This window comes from Chiloscyllium plagiosum, chromosome 32, assembly GCF_004010195.1.
Source record: "Chiloscyllium plagiosum isolate BGI_BamShark_2017 chromosome 32, ASM401019v2, whole genome shotgun sequence".
Taxonomy (NCBI): domain Eukaryota; kingdom Metazoa; phylum Chordata; class Chondrichthyes; order Orectolobiformes; family Hemiscylliidae; genus Chiloscyllium; species Chiloscyllium plagiosum.
The window spans coordinates 21040680-21060950 of NC_057741.1; the positions used below are offsets into that span (position 1 = coordinate 21040680).

At 40.9% G+C, this 20271-nt stretch overlaps 1 protein-coding gene across 3 annotated transcripts in view; it reads right to left on the reverse strand.

The window, feature by feature from the left end:
• intu (inturned planar cell polarity protein) overlaps positions 1 to 20271 on the reverse strand; it is a 119081-nt gene that overhangs the window by 88022 nt on the left and 10788 nt on the right. For 2 of the 3 annotated variants that reach the window (XM_043674188.1, XM_043674186.1), the window contains exons 1-2: positions 18098 to 18342; positions 3813 to 4408 (exon numbers count right to left, since the gene is read on the reverse strand). In XM_043674188.1, coding sequence (XP_043530123.1) covers positions 3813 to 4408; positions 18098 to 18249 — 748 coding nt within the window. In that variant the 5' untranslated portion in view covers positions 18250 to 18342. Of the gene's footprint in view, positions 1 to 3812; positions 4409 to 18097; positions 18343 to 20271 lie in introns of those variants that run through there. The other variant, XM_043674187.1, reaches the window with a different exon arrangement.

Sequence of the window (20271 nt, forward strand, 5' to 3'; positions counted from 1 at the left end):
GTCTTGTTTCCAGAATATTAGTGAATTCAATGAACCATCTGCCATGACAGGGTTCAAATCCAGAAAACGTCTAACTACCCAATGCCTGGAGGAAGAATGCCTCATCTTCCGCCCTGGGACCCCACAACAAAACGGGTTCAAGTGGATTTCACCAGTTTCCTCATTTCCCCTCCCCCCGCCTAATCCCAGTCCCAAGCCTCCAACTCAGCACCGCCCTCATGACCTGCTCATCTTCCTTCTCACTTATCCGCTCCACTCTTCTCTCCGACCTATCACCGCTCCCCCCCACCTTCATCTACCTCTTCCCAGCTACTGTTCCCTCCCCCCACCCCCCCCCATTTACCTCTCATCCCCCAAGCTCACAAACCTCATTCCTGATGTCGATTCTCCAGCTCCTCGGAGGCTGTCTGGCCTGCTGTGTTTTTCCAGCACCACACTCTCGATTCAAACCCAGGTCCCAAGAACATTATCTTGGATTAATAGTCTGGCACAATACCATTAGATCATCACCTACCCAATATATTAATGACATAAACTTTAATGTAGTGGCACAATTTCAAAGTTTGTGAATGCATTAGAACTTGGTAGTATAGTGAACCACGAGGATAATGCAGGTTGGCCGAATGGGCAGACAAATGACCTCCTTGCCCATCTGGCTCCACTGTCTTCTGACGAGCTGTTGGTCCTCTGCCAAAACTGGACATTGCCCCTCCTTTCTACCTTCAAGATGTCCAGTGTTAAATGATCTTGTCATCTTTGGTCACAGCCAATTTGATTATTTTTTGTGCAGTCTCATAGCATATTTTGGTTGGAAGTGAAATGGCCAACTATTCCAAGCAGTTGCTTTTATTCAAATCATAAGTCATTACTGGATTTATTTTCATTGTAAAATGTAGATGTGTCAATTTCAGAAGTCAGTCACAGCTTAAAAGTTTAAAATAGACAGAAATTGCAACGTAATACACCATATTTCACAGATGTTCTTTAAATAACTATATATTGATAATATTGACAACTTGTTTAAAAGCAACATGCAGTAATTAGAAAATCTATTCAAATTTATTCACAGAACCAGATGGTTCAAGACAAACAAACAGTCTGAATTCAAAAACAAAAAGAAAATCTCCTGCTGCTTGGTAACCATGATACTGAAGGCCTCCTGCAGCATTGACATGTTGACCTGTTAACCTTTATCTCCCCAGCTCTCCTTCAAAGTAGTATTATGGGACAATTTTTATGTAATTCACAATCAGGATGGTGTTCGGTCCTCGGATAGATTTATTCTGTGCCAATAGTAATTGCCATCACTATACAGCTAACTGCAAAATCCAGACCAAAGGTCGTTGGTTACTGATTTGTAACCGCCATCTCCTTCCCCCTCTCCTCTCCCCTCACCTTCCCCCTCTCGTTCCCTCCGTCTCCTTCCTCCTTTTCTACCCCCTCACCATGTCCCTTTCCTTCCCTCCTCTCCTTCCCCTTCTCCTTCCCCCTCTCCGCCGGGTTACCGCATTTCCAGAATTTCAATCACAGAAACAAAAAATATTACACAATAGAAAGTCATTTCCTCCATCAAATCTATGTTTGTGCTTTCATGTATAAGCCTTCTTGCATACAGCAATTGCACTTATACAGTGCCTATAACAAAATAATATGTCCTGGGAATTCAGAGAAGCTTACTCAGCCAAAAATTGACAACGCACCAAAGAAGCAGTAAAACAGCAGATAAAAAGATTAGTTAAAGGGATGGTTTTTACAACATTAGTATATGGATTGAGGGAAGGAATTCTAGATCTTAGTGTCTGGACGATGAAGGCACATTGATGGACAAAGTAAGTGGGGAATATATGAAAGACAAGAGATAAAGGAAAGACATATTCTGGTTAGAGTTATAAGAAGTTCCAGAAAAAAAAATGGGATGACCCATGGAGAAATTTCAACACAGGGATGGTTACTTTAAAAATGGGGACATTGAACATGAACTTACCTAGTAAGGGTGCACAGCAGCAATGGATGAGCCAGATTGGATACAAGCAACAGAGTTTTGTATCATTAGCAAGATAATGAAATATTGACGTCTGGAAATAACAAAAGCTTCAGCAGCATTGGGGCTGAGCTATGTTGGAGACTGGCAGCAATGTTGAGATTATAATACATGGTTATTGTGATATATTTAAATTCAAGAAAAGGAATCTCAAAGAATTCAAGAAAATTACAATCATTCGGAAAGTGTACCTGAGCAAATTGATGGATCTGTACAATGACAGGTTCTGATGAACTCTATCCTTGGGTCTTAAAAGAAGTGGCTAGTGAGGTAGTTGATGCATTGGTGTTAATTTTCCAAGGTTGCTTTTGATTGAAAAATAGATAATCTAACTCTTATTTAAAAGCAAGACAGAATGTTAGAAGGCATTAGTAAAGTTACTATGGTAGAACATTTGCATGATTTTGTGAAAGAATAATCGCATTTAACCAATTTATTGGCACTCTTCGTAGTAACTTGTGCTGTGGATAAAGGGGAACTGGTGGATGTACGACACTTAGATTTCCAGAAGGCATCTGATAAAGGTGCCACAATCAAGACCCTTGCTGTAGTGAGTAACATCTTGGAATGGATAGAAGATTGACTAGCTAACAGAAAGCAGACAGTAGGCATGAATAGGTAATTTTCTGTAATTACTTGTGTGCCGCTGGGGCCTTAACTTTTTCCAAGTCATTTATATAAATTGTACGAAGGAATTGAAGGTATAGTTGTTTAATTATCAGGCAATTTATAAACAAATAGGAAAGCAAGTTCTGAAGAAGACAAAGGGAGCAATAATGGAATATGGAAGGGTAAATGAGTCGGCAAAGATCTGGTAAATGGAGTATATTGCAGAAAAATATGAAATTGTTTGTTTTGGCAGGAATTTTTAAAAAAATGACCTAATGGTAAGAGATCACAGAGCTCCGAGATGCAGAGAGACCTGAATGTCCAAATGGATGAAATCATAAGTGTACAACTGCAATGAGTGATTTAGAAAGCTAATGTTATTGTTTATTCTGAGAGGAACTGAATACAAAAGTGCTTCAATTGTACAGGACACTGGTGAGACTACATCTGGAGTACTGGTCTCCTCATTAAAGGAGGGATGTAAATGCATTGGAAGCAATTCAGAGGGGCTTTACTGGATGAGGAGCTATCTTAGCAACAGCTTCTATGCCATGTTGACCTAGTCTGCCAATGGTCTTTGCTATTTAATTTAGGATCCATCGTGCAATTGGAGCTTTCTGTTATGTAAAATTGGAGAAAAAGAAGAAACAAAACAATCAAAACCAAACACTTGCAACCCGAAGTGTCACTTGAACCCGGAACTTTGGGACTCAGATGATGGCTTGAACCAATGCTGACGTAGATAAAAACAAGTAATGAATCTACTTTGACAGAGTGAAAGTCTTAACACAAAATATGGAACATTTACAGAATAAAAGACTACCTGAAACTCGTAAAATTCCAGATGATCTGGAATCCATGTTCATAAACCTGTACAACCCAAACTACTTCCAAATACATAGCCAAATTCCAGGGACCATCAAATTATTCTTCAGCAATGTTCCCAATACCTACAGTGTACCCAGTACTACAATGTATTCATCCATAAGCACTTCAGAACAGACATAATAGACTTGAAATGCTAACTGTTTCTTTCTCCACAGATGCTGCCAAACCTCGGTTTCTCCATCATTTTCTGCTTTTATTTCAGATTTACAGCATTCGCAGTATTTTGTTTTCCTAAAAATATCTTACTTGCATAAATAAATATTTCCACACTTACCAATGAATATTTGGCCATTTTTCATAGCAGCACTGCCTTCGGCCAAACTGTGTACAACAAGTCGCTCTTCTGTTGTTATTTTTGTGTCTGCCGATCTATCAGAATGCTTTCCTGCCACTGGTTTTCTTCGTGAAGGTTGGTTAATAATCCCGACAAAGGCCTCCAGAAGCTTGGTCCCTTTGTTCAGCAATTTGTCACTTATTTTGTTTGGATTAACATAAACGTACACATCTTTATAAGACAATTTAACTGAAACACCAACTTCGGGATTTGTCTGATGCTTTAGTATTGAAGGAAGTACTGGAGGGTGACTACTTCTCTGTTCATTGGCTTTGCTGCAAGAATGCGTGCGTATTACTTTTTTTTTCTTTAAAACATTAGCAAGCTTTTTAAGTTTGTGTTCAGGTTTGCAAGACTCCCTTGATGCGTGGTCCAAAATTACTTCTGCTTCTTTCTCACTAAATCTGACATGATTGATCAGATGTGCTGAAGTTGAATTAGCTTGCATCAGCACATCTTCCTCTCCTTCACTGAGCTCCAGGTAGAAAAGCTCACCATTTGTCTGCACGTCATCCAGCCACTCTGGTTCAAGATCGCTGCAAAGAAAAATCAAAGTAACAGGGGTAAATGAAAAGGAATAAGGTGAGAGCAAAGTTTATTTTCAAGGCAGTTGCAGCTGAATTTATTGGGGCTCTTCAGAGTTCATGTTCTGGTTCATAATAGGTTGCATAATCCACCAATCTGTCTAAAACCATGAGAGAAGGAAAACAAACCACTCAATCTGACCTTTAAAACAACTTTCCCTTAGCAACCATATGGCTAATCAACAAACACAATTGTTTAGAAAATCTATTTTTGAACAACAGCTTCACAATCAATATCAGTCAACAAATGTTATTTTGTCCTGTAATTTATTCTCCATTTAGAGTACCTCTAATTCACTTCCAATGTTGTCAGCAGTCACTCTGTCCAAGTTTTAAGCAGCTTGCAGACGAGACAACAGTAAAATCCTCATCATTCAAATGACATAAGGGATTTAATATTTAACTAGCACAGTCTTTAAAAACAGCTGCATAATTTCTTTCTTTCTTTCTTTCTATCGTTGCCAACAGAAAGAGAAGCGTGTTAAATGCACTGGAACTAACCATTTGAAATTTAGAAAACGTACAGTTCAATTTTCGTATGCCTCTCCTTTAATTGCAATTCCTACATTTAACAGCTCTCTTGGTCCAGCAAAGTACAATAGGATCAGCTCCACAAACCTGAGGGGCCATCTGGAACCAAGGAATGGAAATAATAGAGACAATATTGTGTGCAAGATATATATCCAAACTATAAATAATTCACAATTATGCCACATGTTGCAAGGAGAGAAATCGCTTTTGGCTTCCTGGAACACCTTGGCCTCTTCTGTTTTGGCTTAAAAACGCAAGCTTAAATGGAACTTAGTTACTACTTCTGAAACATACTGTTATATTTTCAATTTTGGCAGTGTTATTCATGCGGTATCACTAACATTAATCTACTAATCCACACTAAACTCAATCTTACTAGTACACATGCACCTTCTACTTCAGGTACACTTAGATGTGTTGAAGGTATTTTTAAATCAACCTGTTCAGGAATGCTATGACATATTGCTGGAACAGGTGGTACTTGAACCCAGGTGTCCTCGTTCAGAAATGTGGTACTGCCACTGTGTTAGCAGTGAAAACATTTTTCACCTGACCTGTTTCTTTAGGACTGCTGTTCACGAGATCACTCTCAGACAAATAAGCTTCCCTGCATGTAAAATAACCTGGTCAACATTCAGGGTTGGGCTGGCAAATGGCAAGTGTTAGGCAGTGACCATCTCCAACAAGAGAGAGACTCTAACCATCGCCCTTTAATGTTCAATTGTTACTGGATTCCTCACCATGAACATTCAAGAGGCTACCATTAACTAGAAATTTAATTAGATCATATAAATACTGCAGATACAAGTGGTCAGCGTTTGAGAATTCCTCAGCAAGCAACTTACTTTTTGACTTGCCAAAGCATGCCCACCATTTACAAGGAGCAAGTCAGCAGTGTGGCAGAATATTTTCCACTTGCCTAGATTAGTACAGCTCAACTCACTCAAGAAGCATTACACTATTCATCACACAACACCAGGTTATAGTCCAACAGGTTTAATTGGAAGCACAACTTTTAGAGCGCTGTTCCTTCATCAGGTGGTTGTCCTGATGAAGGAGCATCGCTCTGAAACCTAGTACTCCAATTAAACCTGTTGGACTATAACCTGGTATTGTGTGAAATTTTAACTTTGTACACCTCAGTCCAATACCGGCATCTCCAAATCATGACTATTCATCACTATTGTCACACAAATCGACAACTGATAGGAGACTCAAGAAACAGGTTTACAGTTGTTAACTTTTACACGTAGGCAAGGATAGCTAGTCTCATTACCATGAAATGTGAAACCAACTCTGCAAGGTTAAAAGAAACCCCTAAACATTAAGCAAAATATGAAGTTAAGCTATCCAGTTGCCCCATTTCTTCATCCAAATGTCTTACATTATCGTCTTACAATTTCCCTCAGATTACCAAACATTGTCTGTATTTTCCCCAAGGACAGCATTATCTTTCTGACAGTGTGGCTCCTCCACTAGCAGCTCACCTTTGAACATCTCAGGTTTCCATTTTTGCTATTACTGACAATATGACTTAACTAACTATAACTGACTCAACCCCTTCAAGTCGCTATCATAATGTCAGAACTGGGGACAATCATGCTGATTGAATTATATTCAATACTATTCACAACACTTCAGATACTGAAGCAGTCCAAGTCACCATGTTACCAAGCCTAGAAAACAACCAGGTTTGAACTGACAAGTAACATCCACATCTCACAGGTGTCAAGCAATGACAATCTACAAAAAAACAGAATCAAACTATTGCTTTTTAACATATAATGGGATTACCATTACTGAATCCACTATTATCATCATCCTGTGGGTTCTGACGGGACAGAAACTGAACTGAGCTGAAAATGTGTTGCTGGAAAAGCGCAGCAGGTCAGGCAGCATCCAGGGAACAGGAGAAGCGACGTTTCGGGCATAAGCCCTTCTTCAGGAGAGGCTTATGCCCGAAACGTCGATTCTCCTGTTCCCTGGATGCTGCCTGACCTGCTGCGCTTTTCTAGCAACACATTTTCAGCTCTGATCTCCAGCATCTGCAGACCTCACTTTCTCCTCAAAGAAACTGAACTGAACCAGCCATATAAATACCATGGCTACAAGAGCAGATGAGAGAGTAGGATTTCTATGGTAAGTAACTTACTTTCAGTCTCCCTAATGGCTAGCCACAACATATAGGGCACAAATCAGGAGTGTGGTGGGATATACTCCACTTGTCTGGATGGATTTTGCAAAAGCAATCCTGAAAAAGCTTGGCACCATCTAGAACAAGGCAGCTCATTTAATCAGCATCCTATCCACTACCTTCAATATTCCATTCTTTCACCACTGACACAGAGTGGCAACAGTGCGCACCATCTCCAAGATACAGTGAAATAACACACCAGGATTCTATAATAGGGTCTTCCAATCCAGAGATTTTTACAATCTAGGAGGACAAGATGGCATTGCATGGGAACATCACCATCTGCATGGTTTCCTTCCAAGTCACACACCATCGTGACTTGGAACTATATTGTTGATCCTTCATTATCATGGAGTCAAAATCCTTAAATATCTTTTCTAACAGCTCTGCGGGTGTCCCTATACCCCACTGTCTGCAGCAGTTTAAGGCAACAGCTGACCACCATTTTCTCCATCAATTAAGGCTGGGTAATAAATGCTGACCTAGCCAGAAATGCTCATATCCTCTTGTACAAATAAAGAAAAACATTCCGAGAAAGTGCCCACCACAGCACATAATGGCAGAGGCGTGTGTGTACCAATTACACAACGCACTGTAGGAACGCACCAAGCTTTCCTTGACAGCATTTTCCAAATTGGGTGATATCTAACACCAGAGAACAAAGGCAGAGTAAGTGCATGGAAGTAATACTATTTGCATGTTTGCCTCTAATTTACATGCTATCCAAACCTGAAACTGTATTGCCATTCTTTCACAGTCACGGAGCTAAAATATTGCAACTGTCTTCACACCAGCAGTGTGGGTGCACTTACACCACACACAGTGCAACTGTTCAAGCCAGCATCTTCCCCATGGCAATGAAGTTTTTTTTTTTTAAAAAAAAGACAGATTCAGACTTCCAGTTATTATCAAAAGAATTGCACCACACAAATTTCATGTTTTAAACAAAATATGTTTTACTGCAGCAAGATTAAACAAAATACGTATTACTAATTAAATGCGATATTTCATAAACACTTATTGCCTAAGACTGAGAATCTCAATGGTCGCTCCTCATATCACTTTTATTTTCACCCAAGAATTCTCCTAGTTTCCAGTGTGTCAAAGCTTCTTTCAGGAGAAAGTGAGGTCTGCAGATGCTGGAGATCAGAGCTGAAAATGTGTTGCTGGAAAAGCGCAGCAGGTCAGGCAGCATCCAGGGAACAGGAGAATCGATGTTTCGGCACCTTTGTTAAGACCAAATTAGGGTGTGCCACAGCTCTCAGGAATTCATTTTCAGTATTCCTATTTTTCAAAGGTATGAGATTTCTTGGGATCCTTCCACAAGCATCAGGTCAAGCAACCCTCTAAGTCTTTTAGAGCATCCCCACTTCTGAGTACACTCTAGCTCAAGCATGGGCTTCACTGCTTTCCAGCTCGGTAACTCCAAAAATCAGATTGCTTCTGATGGTCATTTGTCTCCAGACTCAGCTACTTCCAAGAATTCACTGCTTGCAACTTTCGCTGCCCGCTTCCAAACTATTCCAGTTCCAGACATTAACTGCCTATGTCTGTGAAAACAAACAAAACTATCCCCATGGCAACATGCCCACACTATGATATCCCAGATAGAGATTTAAAGTAATTACTGTTATCTTCCAAACCATCTTTTTGTTTCTGGGAAATACATGAATAATTTATGAATGCAACTGCAGACATCTATTTCCCACCAAGACTTAGAAAGCAGCCATTGTTTAAATGTTTTCCCACATCTAAGTCTGTGCTTATTAAATACACATAGGATACTCTGAATGCCAATCACTTTACGTCACTTTGCAGAACACCCTCCCCCCCACCCCCGAAGCAAATGTTTGATTATCGTATTTTGACAAAATTTCAATCCCCAAACTAAAAGTTATATTCTTAGAACATTTCAATCATGAAATTAGATAGTTTTACAACAAATGCTCACATCCTATGACTGAAAAGATTTCCAGCATTCTGATATCAATTGAAGCAAAGGCAATCAGTAATTTCAAATGGAAATTATATGGACACTTGAGGTAAATCCATGCAAGGCTATGTGGTTGAAGCAGGAGAATGAAACTAATGGATAGAAAGTTGGCATGGACTCAAGCGGCTGAATGGTCTCATACTGTGCCATAATGATGCTGACTGTACAAGTTTCAACTGCCATAATTTTCTCTAGTTTGGAAGATGCTTATAAATCCCCAGTTGTATATGTTGCAAGAAAGTCCAGTTATCAAGACCAAAAAAAAGCAGATCTTTTGTTTTGAAATCTGCTTTCATAAGCGATGTCTGTAATGCAGCCAATTCATGCAAAATATACTGACTTCAGTTGCTTTCTTCCAAATTCTGTACCATTGTTTCAGATGTTCAAAGTGAAATGACTTGTAAATTCCATCTCATAAACTACCATTACTATTTCAATTGGAATCAGGAAGATCAGAATTTCCACTAATTAACCTGTTAAACCTGCTCCCTTAACCCATCGGCGATTTGTAGTTCCAATGTCTCAATGGGTTAGAGGAGTCACAAGAATTAGCTTTCAGTAACAAAAATTCACTGGGCTAATCCATTATAACATTACAAGAATATATAATGGAAAATTGCATTAAAAGAATGGAGAAGTAACAGGCTTCATATCTGCAGTATTCCATTCAAAATTATTTCAAGCAGATGTGGAGTAGACTTTTTAAAACCCTATGAACACTAATCCCCTGGAATTCAAATCAAAATAGTGCTTTGAAAAAAAAACAAAGGTCTCATAGTAAACAGAACTTCAGTTTGTGTTTTTCCAATTATAATCAAGCATTCATCTGCTGGCTGGTTCAATAGATACACAAAAGTAAACCACTATCTATTGTGCATATCCCAAATTTGCAGCATTTGATAGATATATCCAATAGTTTTCTCTCATCCAACCTATCAAATCACCTTAAAAAATTACATTTATCAAACTTGATTTCCATTTCATTATTCTGCATTAACGCTGTCCATTCATAATACAATTTTCCAAATACCAGTTACCACATCCTTAATAAAAGATTAAAGCATTATTCATATTACTCATTTCAGGAGAATGATTTGCTTGCCTTTTTGCTCTCTTCCCTCTTTCTTGAATAGTTGGGTGACATCTGCATCTAATTTAATAGGATCATTATAAAATCTCAGGAATTTTGAAAGATGAAAACCAATGCAACAAATCCCTCAGCTTTCATTTCTTCACTGTCACTGGATTAAACTCTTCACACTCCCTTCTGAACAGCACTGTGGGTGCACCTGCACCACACGGACTACAGTGGTTCAAAAAAGCAGCTAGTCACCTTTTTACCAAACCATTATTTCCCAGACCATACAGAACCTCATCACCACAGGAGATCTTCCACCTACAGCTTCCAACCTCATAGTCTGGGAACCCCACATCACCCAATTCTACCTCCTTCCTAAGATCCACAAGCCTGACCATCCTGGCCAATCCATTGTCTCAGCATGCTCCTGCCCCACCGAACTCATCTCTACCTACCTCGACACTGTTCTATCCCCCCTAGTCCAGGAACTCCCCACATACGTTCGAGACACCACCCACACCCTCCACTCCCTCCAAGACTTCAGTTTCCCTGGCTCCCAATGCCTCACTTTCACCATGGATATCCAATCCCTCTACACCTCCATGCGCCAAGATCAGGGCCTCCAAGCCCTCCATTTCTCCCTCTCCCGATGTCCCCAACAGCACCCTTCCACTGACACTCATTTGTTTGCTGAACTGGTCCTCACCCTCAACAATTTCTCCTTTGAATCCTCCCACTTCCTCCAGACCAAAGGGGTAGCCATGGGCACATGTATGGGCCCCAGCTATGCCTGTTGGCTACGTAGAACAGTCCATCTCCCGTAGTTACACCAGCACTATTCCCCACCTCTTCCTCCGCCACATTGATGACTGCATCGGCGCCACCTCATGCTCCCGCGAGGAGGTTGAGCAGTACATCAATTTCACCAACACATTCCACCCCGACCTTAAATTCACCTGGACCATCTCTGACATCTCCCTCCCCTTCCTGGACCTCTCCATCTCCATTAATGATGACTGACTTGACACTGACATTTTTTACAAATCCACCGACTCCCACAGCTACCTGGATTATACTTCTTTCCACCCTACCTCCTGCAAAAATGCCATCCCATATTCCCAATTCCTCCGCCGTATCTGCTCCAAGGAGAACCAGTTCCAATACAGAACATACCAGATGGCCTCCTTAAGAGACCGCAACTTCCCTTCCCACGTGGTTCAATGCCCTCCAATGCATCTCGTCCACATCCCGCACCTCCGTCCTCGAACCCCACCCTTCCAACCGTAACAAGGACAGTACCCCCCTGGTGCTCACCTTCCACCCTACCAACCTTTGCATAAACCGCATCATCCGCCGACATTTCCGCCACCTCCAAACGGACCCCACCACAAGGGATATATTTCCCCACCCCTTTTCATTTTCTGCAAAGACCATTCCCTCCGTGACCACCTGGTCGGGTCCACGCCTCACAACAACCCACCCTCCCATCCTAGCACCTACCCCTGCGACCGCAGAAATTGCAAAACCTGCGGCCATACTTCCTCCCTCACCTCCATCCAAGGCCCCAAAAGGAGCCTTCCATATCCATCAATGTCATTTACTGTATCCAATGCAGTTTCCTCTACATTGGGGAGACTGGACGCCTCCTTGCAGAGCGCTGTAGGGAACATCTCCGGGAAACCCGCACCAATTGACTCCACCGTCCTGTGGCCCAACATTTCAACTCCCCCTCCCACTCTGCTGAGGACACGGAGGCCCTGGACCGTCTCCACCGCCGCTTCCTCACCACCCGACGTCTGGAGGAAAAATGCCTCATCTTCCGACTCGGAACACTTCAACCCCAGGGCATCAATGTGGACTTCACCAGTTTCCACATTTCCCCTCCCCCCACCTTACCCCAGTTCCAACCTTCCAGCTCAGCACTGTCCCCATGACCTGTCATACCTGCCTATCTTCCTTTCCACCTGTCCACTCCCTCCTCCTCTCTGACTTATCACCTTCATCCCCAATGCCATTCACCCATTGTATTTTTTGCTATTTTCTCCCCAACCCTATTCCCCTCTCATTTATCTCTCCAGCCTGCAGGCACCCTGCCTGTATTCCTGATGAAGGGCTTTTGCCCGAAACGTCGATTTTCCTGCTCCTTGGATGCTGCCTGACCTGCTGTGCTTTTCCAGCACCACTCTAATCCAGATTCGGGTTTCCAGCATCTCGTTTTTACCTTTTTTCCCCTAAGGCAATTCAGGATAGGAAACAAATGTTGATGTAGCCAGTGATACCCATATCCGCAAACAAATTTTTTTAAAAAGCCACTCCTTTTTAAAATGATACAACAACCTAGGGGGTTTGTCAAATTTTAATCCTATTGATTTCTCCAGTTTTATCTCTTCACTAAACTGTTCATTCCTTCCTTCTCACTCCCTTCTGCTTCAGGAATACTTAGAGTTAAAATATTTGCCATTTCCTTATTCACAACTATAAGTTTTCCTGCCATCTGTAGTAAACCCATATTATTTACGCTAACATTTTCTAATATACCTGCTAATTATAGTTTGTGAAACATTTCTCTGGATAAATTGATTATACTTTTTCCATTAATTACAAGTGACTACACTTTGAAAAAAAAACTCATTCGACGTCCTGAGCTTATGAAAGTCACTTCACAAACACAGAATTTCATTTTTAATCATGCCAAGTAGCAGCAGGAGAAATAAATTAAAAAGGGACTCACGAATCTGTCCAATGTATTCAATTAAAAAAAAAATATTATTTTCAGAAAGATCACCGTAGAGGTAGCAATGCAGTGATGAGGCAAAAGTGAAAATGTACCAGAAAATGCAGGAATTATATATTAATAACTTGCTATTCATTCTTAGCATTTATGATCCATACATCTCTCCAATACCGGTGTACTACCTACAAGGCAGAAGTCAGGAATGTAATGGAATATGTAAACAAGAACAGAAAATGGTAGAAAACCTCAGCAGGCCTGGCAGCATCTGTGGCGAGAGAAATAAAGTTAATGATTCAAGTCCGATATGACTCTTCAGATTTCCAGCATACACAGTACTTTGCTTTTACCTTTGTCGTAAAATACTGCCCACCTGCTGAATGAGTACAGCCTCTACAACATTCAATAAGCTGGACACTTTATTAGCATCTCCACCTCATTCACCACCTTCATAAAGCACACTGAAGCATTATGTAACATATACAAAATGTATTACAGTATCTGACCAAAACTCCTTCAACAACACCTTATAAACTAGTGGCCATAACCCTGAGAAAGACAAGGGCAGCAGATGAGAATGCCACTACCTACAAGTTCTACTTCAAGGTCACACACCAAATAGACTTGGAGCTATAGTTCTTCTCTGTTACTGGGTCAAAGTCCTGGGCCTTCCTTCCTAATAGCACAAGATTGTATCTCCACCCTAAGAACTTCAGCAGTTTAAGACAACAGCTCATTATCACCTTTAAGGGCAATTAGGGATAGGCAATAAATGCCAGATTAGTGACACCCACACTCCTTGAATGAATATAAAGAAAAGTGCAATTGATGTTTACATTCTCCTAAATAAATAGTTTGTTTTCAAAGAGAAGCACTGTAAACACAGTGAACGATGCTTAGGAAATGTACCCCTGCACAATGTACTGATCTGGAAAAAGCAGTTACTTTTTGCAAACATAGTACGATGAAACAGGGCTAGGTCATGTATCACCTTGAGCCTGTTATGTATCACAATTACTGGAATGCAGGAGTCTATTTGGCCCATTGTGCCCTGGTCATCTCCCTGCAAAAAGCAAGTCTCCTAATCATATTCACCTATACTATTCCTGAAATCCAGTACTCTTTCTATTTAGGTACCTCTTCAATTCCCTTTTACAAGCCTTTACCACTCACTCATGCAATGCATGCCAGAGTCTAACCATTTGCAATATAAAACAATAACTACTCCTCACGTCTTCCACAAATGACTTTAAATCTATCAAAAAAAACAAAACAACTGTGGATGGTGCAAACCTGAAACAAAAACAGAAATTGCCAGAAAAGTTCAGGTCTGGCAGCATGGATGCAAAGAAATCTAATCGAGTGACCCTTCCTCAGAAAATCTTAACTTGGGGTACTGATTATTGGCCAAGTTCTTCTTCCTCTATTCTGTTTACACTCACAATTTTCCATATCACTGTCAGGATCCACCCTCAGAATAACCCAGATAACTGTAGTTTCACATCTCTGAAACCTCCCATTAAATCTTTTCTCCAAAGCTTTCATATCCTTCCTAAAGTGCAGTATTGATAATCAGATAGAATACTTTGGCTGAGGCCAAAGCAGCCTTTTATAAAAATGTTTATCATTGTAGGTTTTGTGACGATGCTGTTCCTTTAACAAGTTTAGGTTGTCCTTGTTTTTTTTTCCTTCAGGAGGTCGTAAAAATACAGATTCCGAAAAGTCTGAGTTTGGATGAGTTTATATTAGCTGACAGACACTGCCTCAGGCAGAAGGCTTTCAAGTTAAAAATAGCCTGTATAATGAAAAGGCGGTGGGGTGGCCAGTTCTTCCAGCTCAGCTTTTCTCTGTTTTTTTTTCTTCGTCTTCATGTGAAAAAAAGCTGGGCCCAGGCTCGCTCTCTCTGACTCCTATCCTGTAAGAACTTGTGTTTGATTTTATTTTTTGTGCCAAGGGGTGTTTATGGGATTGTTGCAAGTATTTTGGAACAGCACCATCAAGTTTGGATAGTCTGTTGGGTTTTTGGATAGGATAGGTTTTTCGGTATTCTGTTTTCTGTTCTTTGTGTTTCATTCAGCAATCTTGTAAATAAACTCTGTTTTGTTTAAAACTAAGTGGTTTGACCAGCTGATTCCCTCCTGGAGTACCCACTTTACACCTGCTTAAAACAACTAGCAAAGTTAGGGTCTGGGGTACCGTCTTGAAATGTTTTGAGGGGTCTGGCTTGGTCCATAACATTTTGTATTAGTTATCATGGTGTCAATTTATAAACAGCAGAATGCCTTACCTCACCACATTCTCAACCACCACTTTTCCTACATCCCTGGTGACAAGCGTACTTTTATTTTGTATTGCATCTATTGTTATTCCTAATAAAATGGATCATTTCACACTTTGCTGAATTAAATTTCATCTGCCACATGCCATTTCACCATATTATGTCCTATTGAAGTCTATCATTATTCTTCATACAGTTCAAAGTACTCCCGTGTATTTAGTATTCATCGACCTGGACCCAATATACCAACCACTACAGCGGACAGCTGAAACTGACAACCGGAAACGGCAGGGACAGACCACTATAAACACCGGAGGAAACATCAAAGAAGCGCTTCGCAGGAGGCTCCCAAGCACTGATAATGTCGCCTAGCCAGGGGACAAAACGTTTGCAACAAAAACTTCCAGCTCCTTTTTGCTTTAGATAACGCATAAATTCTTGTGATATAAACGGTGGACAATTATCATTAACAAGTTATTCTGGATAACCAAATCTCACAAAGATCTCCCTCAGTCTTTCAGTGATTTTTCTCTGAAGATGTCATCTTCATGATGACTACGCCATTTAAGTAAAAACAATGACTGCAGATCTGGAAACCAGAGTCCAGATTAGAGTGGTGCTGGAAAAGCACAGCAGTTCAGGCAGCATCCGAGGAGCAGTAAAATCGACGTTTCGGGCAAAAGCCCTTCATCAGGTAGACAGGCAGAGAGCCTGAAGGGTGGAGAGATAAATGAGAGATTTAGCATGTGCGTCAACCACTGTGTAAACATTCCCCCTTCAGACAAGTCTAGTATAGTCCATATGGATTCTGTATGGATGTAATGGAGTTAGATTGCAAACTTTTGCACAAATAGCACATTTTCCCACCTTCGCCTCAAATTTGGAGCTGAGTCCACCAAAACAGCTTTTGCCTATCTCCTTCACTTTGACAATGCCAGGTGAGGGAAAAGGACATCATGTATTTATGCCAAGAATGTTTCTCTGTCTTTCTTCAATATTTTGGTTGGGATTTCCAAGATACAAGAACCTAAAAATTCATCTTCCAATAAAAATTAACAGCCTAATTGTTCTTGATGAGCGCCATTCTGTGTGTCAGGTAGGCATTTGCACAACCAGGCATAGATAGACTTGACTGTACTGAAGAGTTCCCACAAGTCAATGCTGCCGGCAAGTTTCTAGATTTCCTGGTCTCTTTCCACCCACTACCCAATTTTTGTTGTATCTGTCTTCATTTGTATGTAGATTGGTTTTCTTTCCTTCAGGTTTTAGTGGTGATCCCAAATCGGAAATACCTTGCACTTACAATTTACTATTCTACAAATCACTTGCTCTGGTCATTCTTGTCAAACAAGTTTTTGTATTTCTGGCACAGAAACCTAGAGGCTTCTCACAAGTTCTGCTTACAATAAATTTTACATCAGATAAAGTGCTGTGGACATTCTGTGGTTTCTGTTCATTGAGTATCACTGGTATAAACTGATTCGATATCGCAAGCTCAATATCACAATATTACCTTCTGTTGATCTTCTGTCATTTTACCCCTCAACAAATTCATTCACTTTACTCCATACAATTTGGGTTTCATCCCTTACCCAAATCTAAAATCTTAGCTATGATTTTGAAACCAAGAAAGTGAGAGGTTAATCTTGATAATGAGCAACTGATGAACGTTCATCCACTGTTCAGCTATTAACTAAACCTGACCCTTTACCTACTAAAACTAGCAGCACAAGAGACTATTTAATATGAGTGGGAAATTAAACTCCAAGAACCCATTTTTACCAGACTAATGGTTAGTGGTCAAATTGTCCAGCAAATTGTGTAACTGTGCATTGCAGACTGACTACAAATTTCTAAAAACTCTGCACTTTCAAGCTCGGACATTCCCTGCATCGTTAAGCCTCGATCAAAGCTTTATTTTTTGTGGAAACAGGAACTCGCTAACAACTTCTATTTGGTAATCCCGCAATTAGATTACCACCATGAACAAATATTTTATTAGGACGCAAGATTTACCAGAAGACACTCACTGTACCACGATATCCATTACAAACATCATTCGCATTGTGCTTCTACATTTCTAGATAAGATATTACCACTGAAATCAGCGAATTTAAAATGCGATGTCGGGTAATGGTGTAATCTAGCAAAATCACTGGCCAAATATTTATCATAATTATGTCAGACCTACCTAACTTTGTGTAGCTATAGATTGCAGCAATGCAATTGCAAGTAGCAGAACTATATTAGGAACGTGCACGGTGTCCACTGAAGTTTGTGAAAAGACTCTTTGTCAATCTCCACCTCAGACAGCAGTCTATCTTCCTGAAGTTAAAAATCACATTCCTGAAGGAGGGCTTATGCCCAAAACGTCGATTCTCCTGCTTCTTGGATGCTGCCTGACCTGCTGCGCTTTTCCAGCAACACGTTTTCAGCTCTGATCTCCAGCATCTGCAGCCCTCACTTTCTCCCCGTTAAAAATCACAACACCAGGTTATAGTCCAACAGGTTTAATTGGAAGCACACTAGCTTTCGGAGCGACGCTCCTTCATCAGGTGGTTGTGGAGGGCTCGATCGTAACACAGAATTTATAGCTACAAATTCTGTGTTAGGATCGAGCCCTCCACAATCACCTGATGAAGGAGCGTCGCTCCGAAAGCTAGTGTGCTTCCAATTAAACCTGTTGGACTATAACCTGGTGTTGTGTGATTTTTAACTTTGTACACCCCAGTCCAACACCGGCATCTCCAAATCATATCTTCCTGAATGCTGACAGTATTGTCACGCTCCGGCTGACGTGCAACCAGCTACCGCCATGCTTCAACTTTGAACTTACAGCGAGGAGCACGAGTCCGTGTCGGTGGTGAGCTCAGCGGACGACGTTGACTCCGCGTCGCCCTCACTTTCCGGCCTCGCATCCTCCAGGGAACCAGGCGTCTCGTAACTCCGCTCCCCGGTGCCACCGACACCAGTGATTCGGGAAGACATCCCGTCACTTTGACGGAAACTCTGCCGTCCCCCGGCAGAAAACAGCCCGTCGGTAAAGGCACTTGCCTCAGCCCGCCGCCATGTTGTGAAACATCCGGGCTTTCAGGCCCGCCACGTGTCCGGCAGTCTCCTGCCATGATTGGCTGCAGCTCCGTAGCCATAGAAACGAGAGAAGCTGTTAAAGCGGAGCGAATGTCACCAGTAAATCCTCGAATCATTCATCAGAGATACAGGCCCTTCTGCCCAATGTTTTGTTGAATCGATTAGCTTTAACCACTGAAAACTTACGCTATCACTCTTAGTCGTGAGCACGGAAAACGTTCATCAAAACTCAAACAGAGGTCAGCTTTTCTAAAATAATTATCTTTGACACAGGCATGATCCAAACCCCTAGTACTCGCCTCAGACAACAGTGCGCGTCAACAATAAACACGGTAGGATTTTTATTCAGAAACGTCTGAGATATCTCAGACATTACTACACCTCAAGGCCTTTATTTATTTAAACAAACAATTAAGTATTGACGGGAGACTATTTGGTATTGGACGAACGCCAACCTGTGCGGTGTATCTTAAGGCTTGAACAGATTCAGTTACAAAATTGAGCAGAAGTATTATGTGGATTATTTTGCTGACTCCAAAATCACATTGGAATTTAGTCTGCATTTACACTGTTATCTTTGGGCCAGCAGGGATATAAATCCCCTCTGATTAACATTACATGTGGTTGTAATATTAGACATCTTTAGGATATGTAGATAGCATTGTAAACCTGGTGAATAGACTTGCTATTTAGGATACAGATTTAGAGGATACTAATGTACACATGATATCAATGTAGTTAATGACATCATATTAGCTCCAAAAAGTGCCCTGGATATATACAAATTCTGTCTCCATTCATATCTATTTACAATAATATCACTGGAAATTTGCAGTCATAGCCATAAAATTTTCATATGTTTTATGCACACTTTTGTTTCAACTTGCTGACATTTTGCATTTTTATACTATATGCACACTTATCATAGATTCCCCACAAAGTAGAAGGAGGCCATTTGACCCATCAAGTTTGCATTAACTTCTCAGCAGCATCCCATCCTATCCCCGTCAACCCACTTTTATCATGGTTAATCCACCTAACCTGCACATTCCTGGAAACTACAGGGCAATTTAGCATGGCAAATCCATCTAATCTGCACATCTTTGGACTGTGAGAGGAAACTGAATGATCAAATTGCTTACCAAAATAGATTGACTAGCATATATTTTGTTACATTTATGCATAAATATCTAGATTACATTTTTGTCACTTCATGTTCTCAAAAATTCTTTGTGGCACTTTCATGACATATGATCTGCAGCCATGCAGTTATGGTAATTGCTTAATAGTGCAAATTAATGACCTTAAATCTCATTATGGAAAGTAATGAAAAAGTAATACTCAATAAATCTAGTCAGGCATTAATTAAAAAGATTGTGGAAGCTGCCAAAATGTTGTAAATCTGAATTGATATAGCAGAGTCCAGCTGTCGGAACTGCACAGGGCCAATTGGCAAAATTACTCTTGAAACTGGTCAAATTACTCAGGAACAGTGAATAATGGGAAACCAATCAGAAAAAAGTTACCACTATCCATGGAACTGAGATCTTTTGAAAGAAATTGCTCCTCCCATGTTTGCTGTGATAGACTCATTATGCAGAAGGAGAACATCCTGTGAGTGGAGGAGCAGCAAGAAGGTGAGTAGTGGCTGTGAACAAAACTAGTGAACCTTGGATGGGGAGTGTCAGTCTGCTGAGTATGGTTGGGGGACTACCAATCTGCCAGACAGAATGAATCTGTCAGGCAAGGTCCAAGGAAGAACAGATCTATTGCCAGACAATGTAAGTCCTGGGTGGCTAGAAAGGGGAAGGAGAAGAACTAAATGACTGCCAAAGCAGTAGAGTTGGAGAGGAGAGATCAGTGGCTGTAATTGGGAGATGGGTGGAAGATGAAGAGGAGCCAATGGCCGCAATGCAGGGG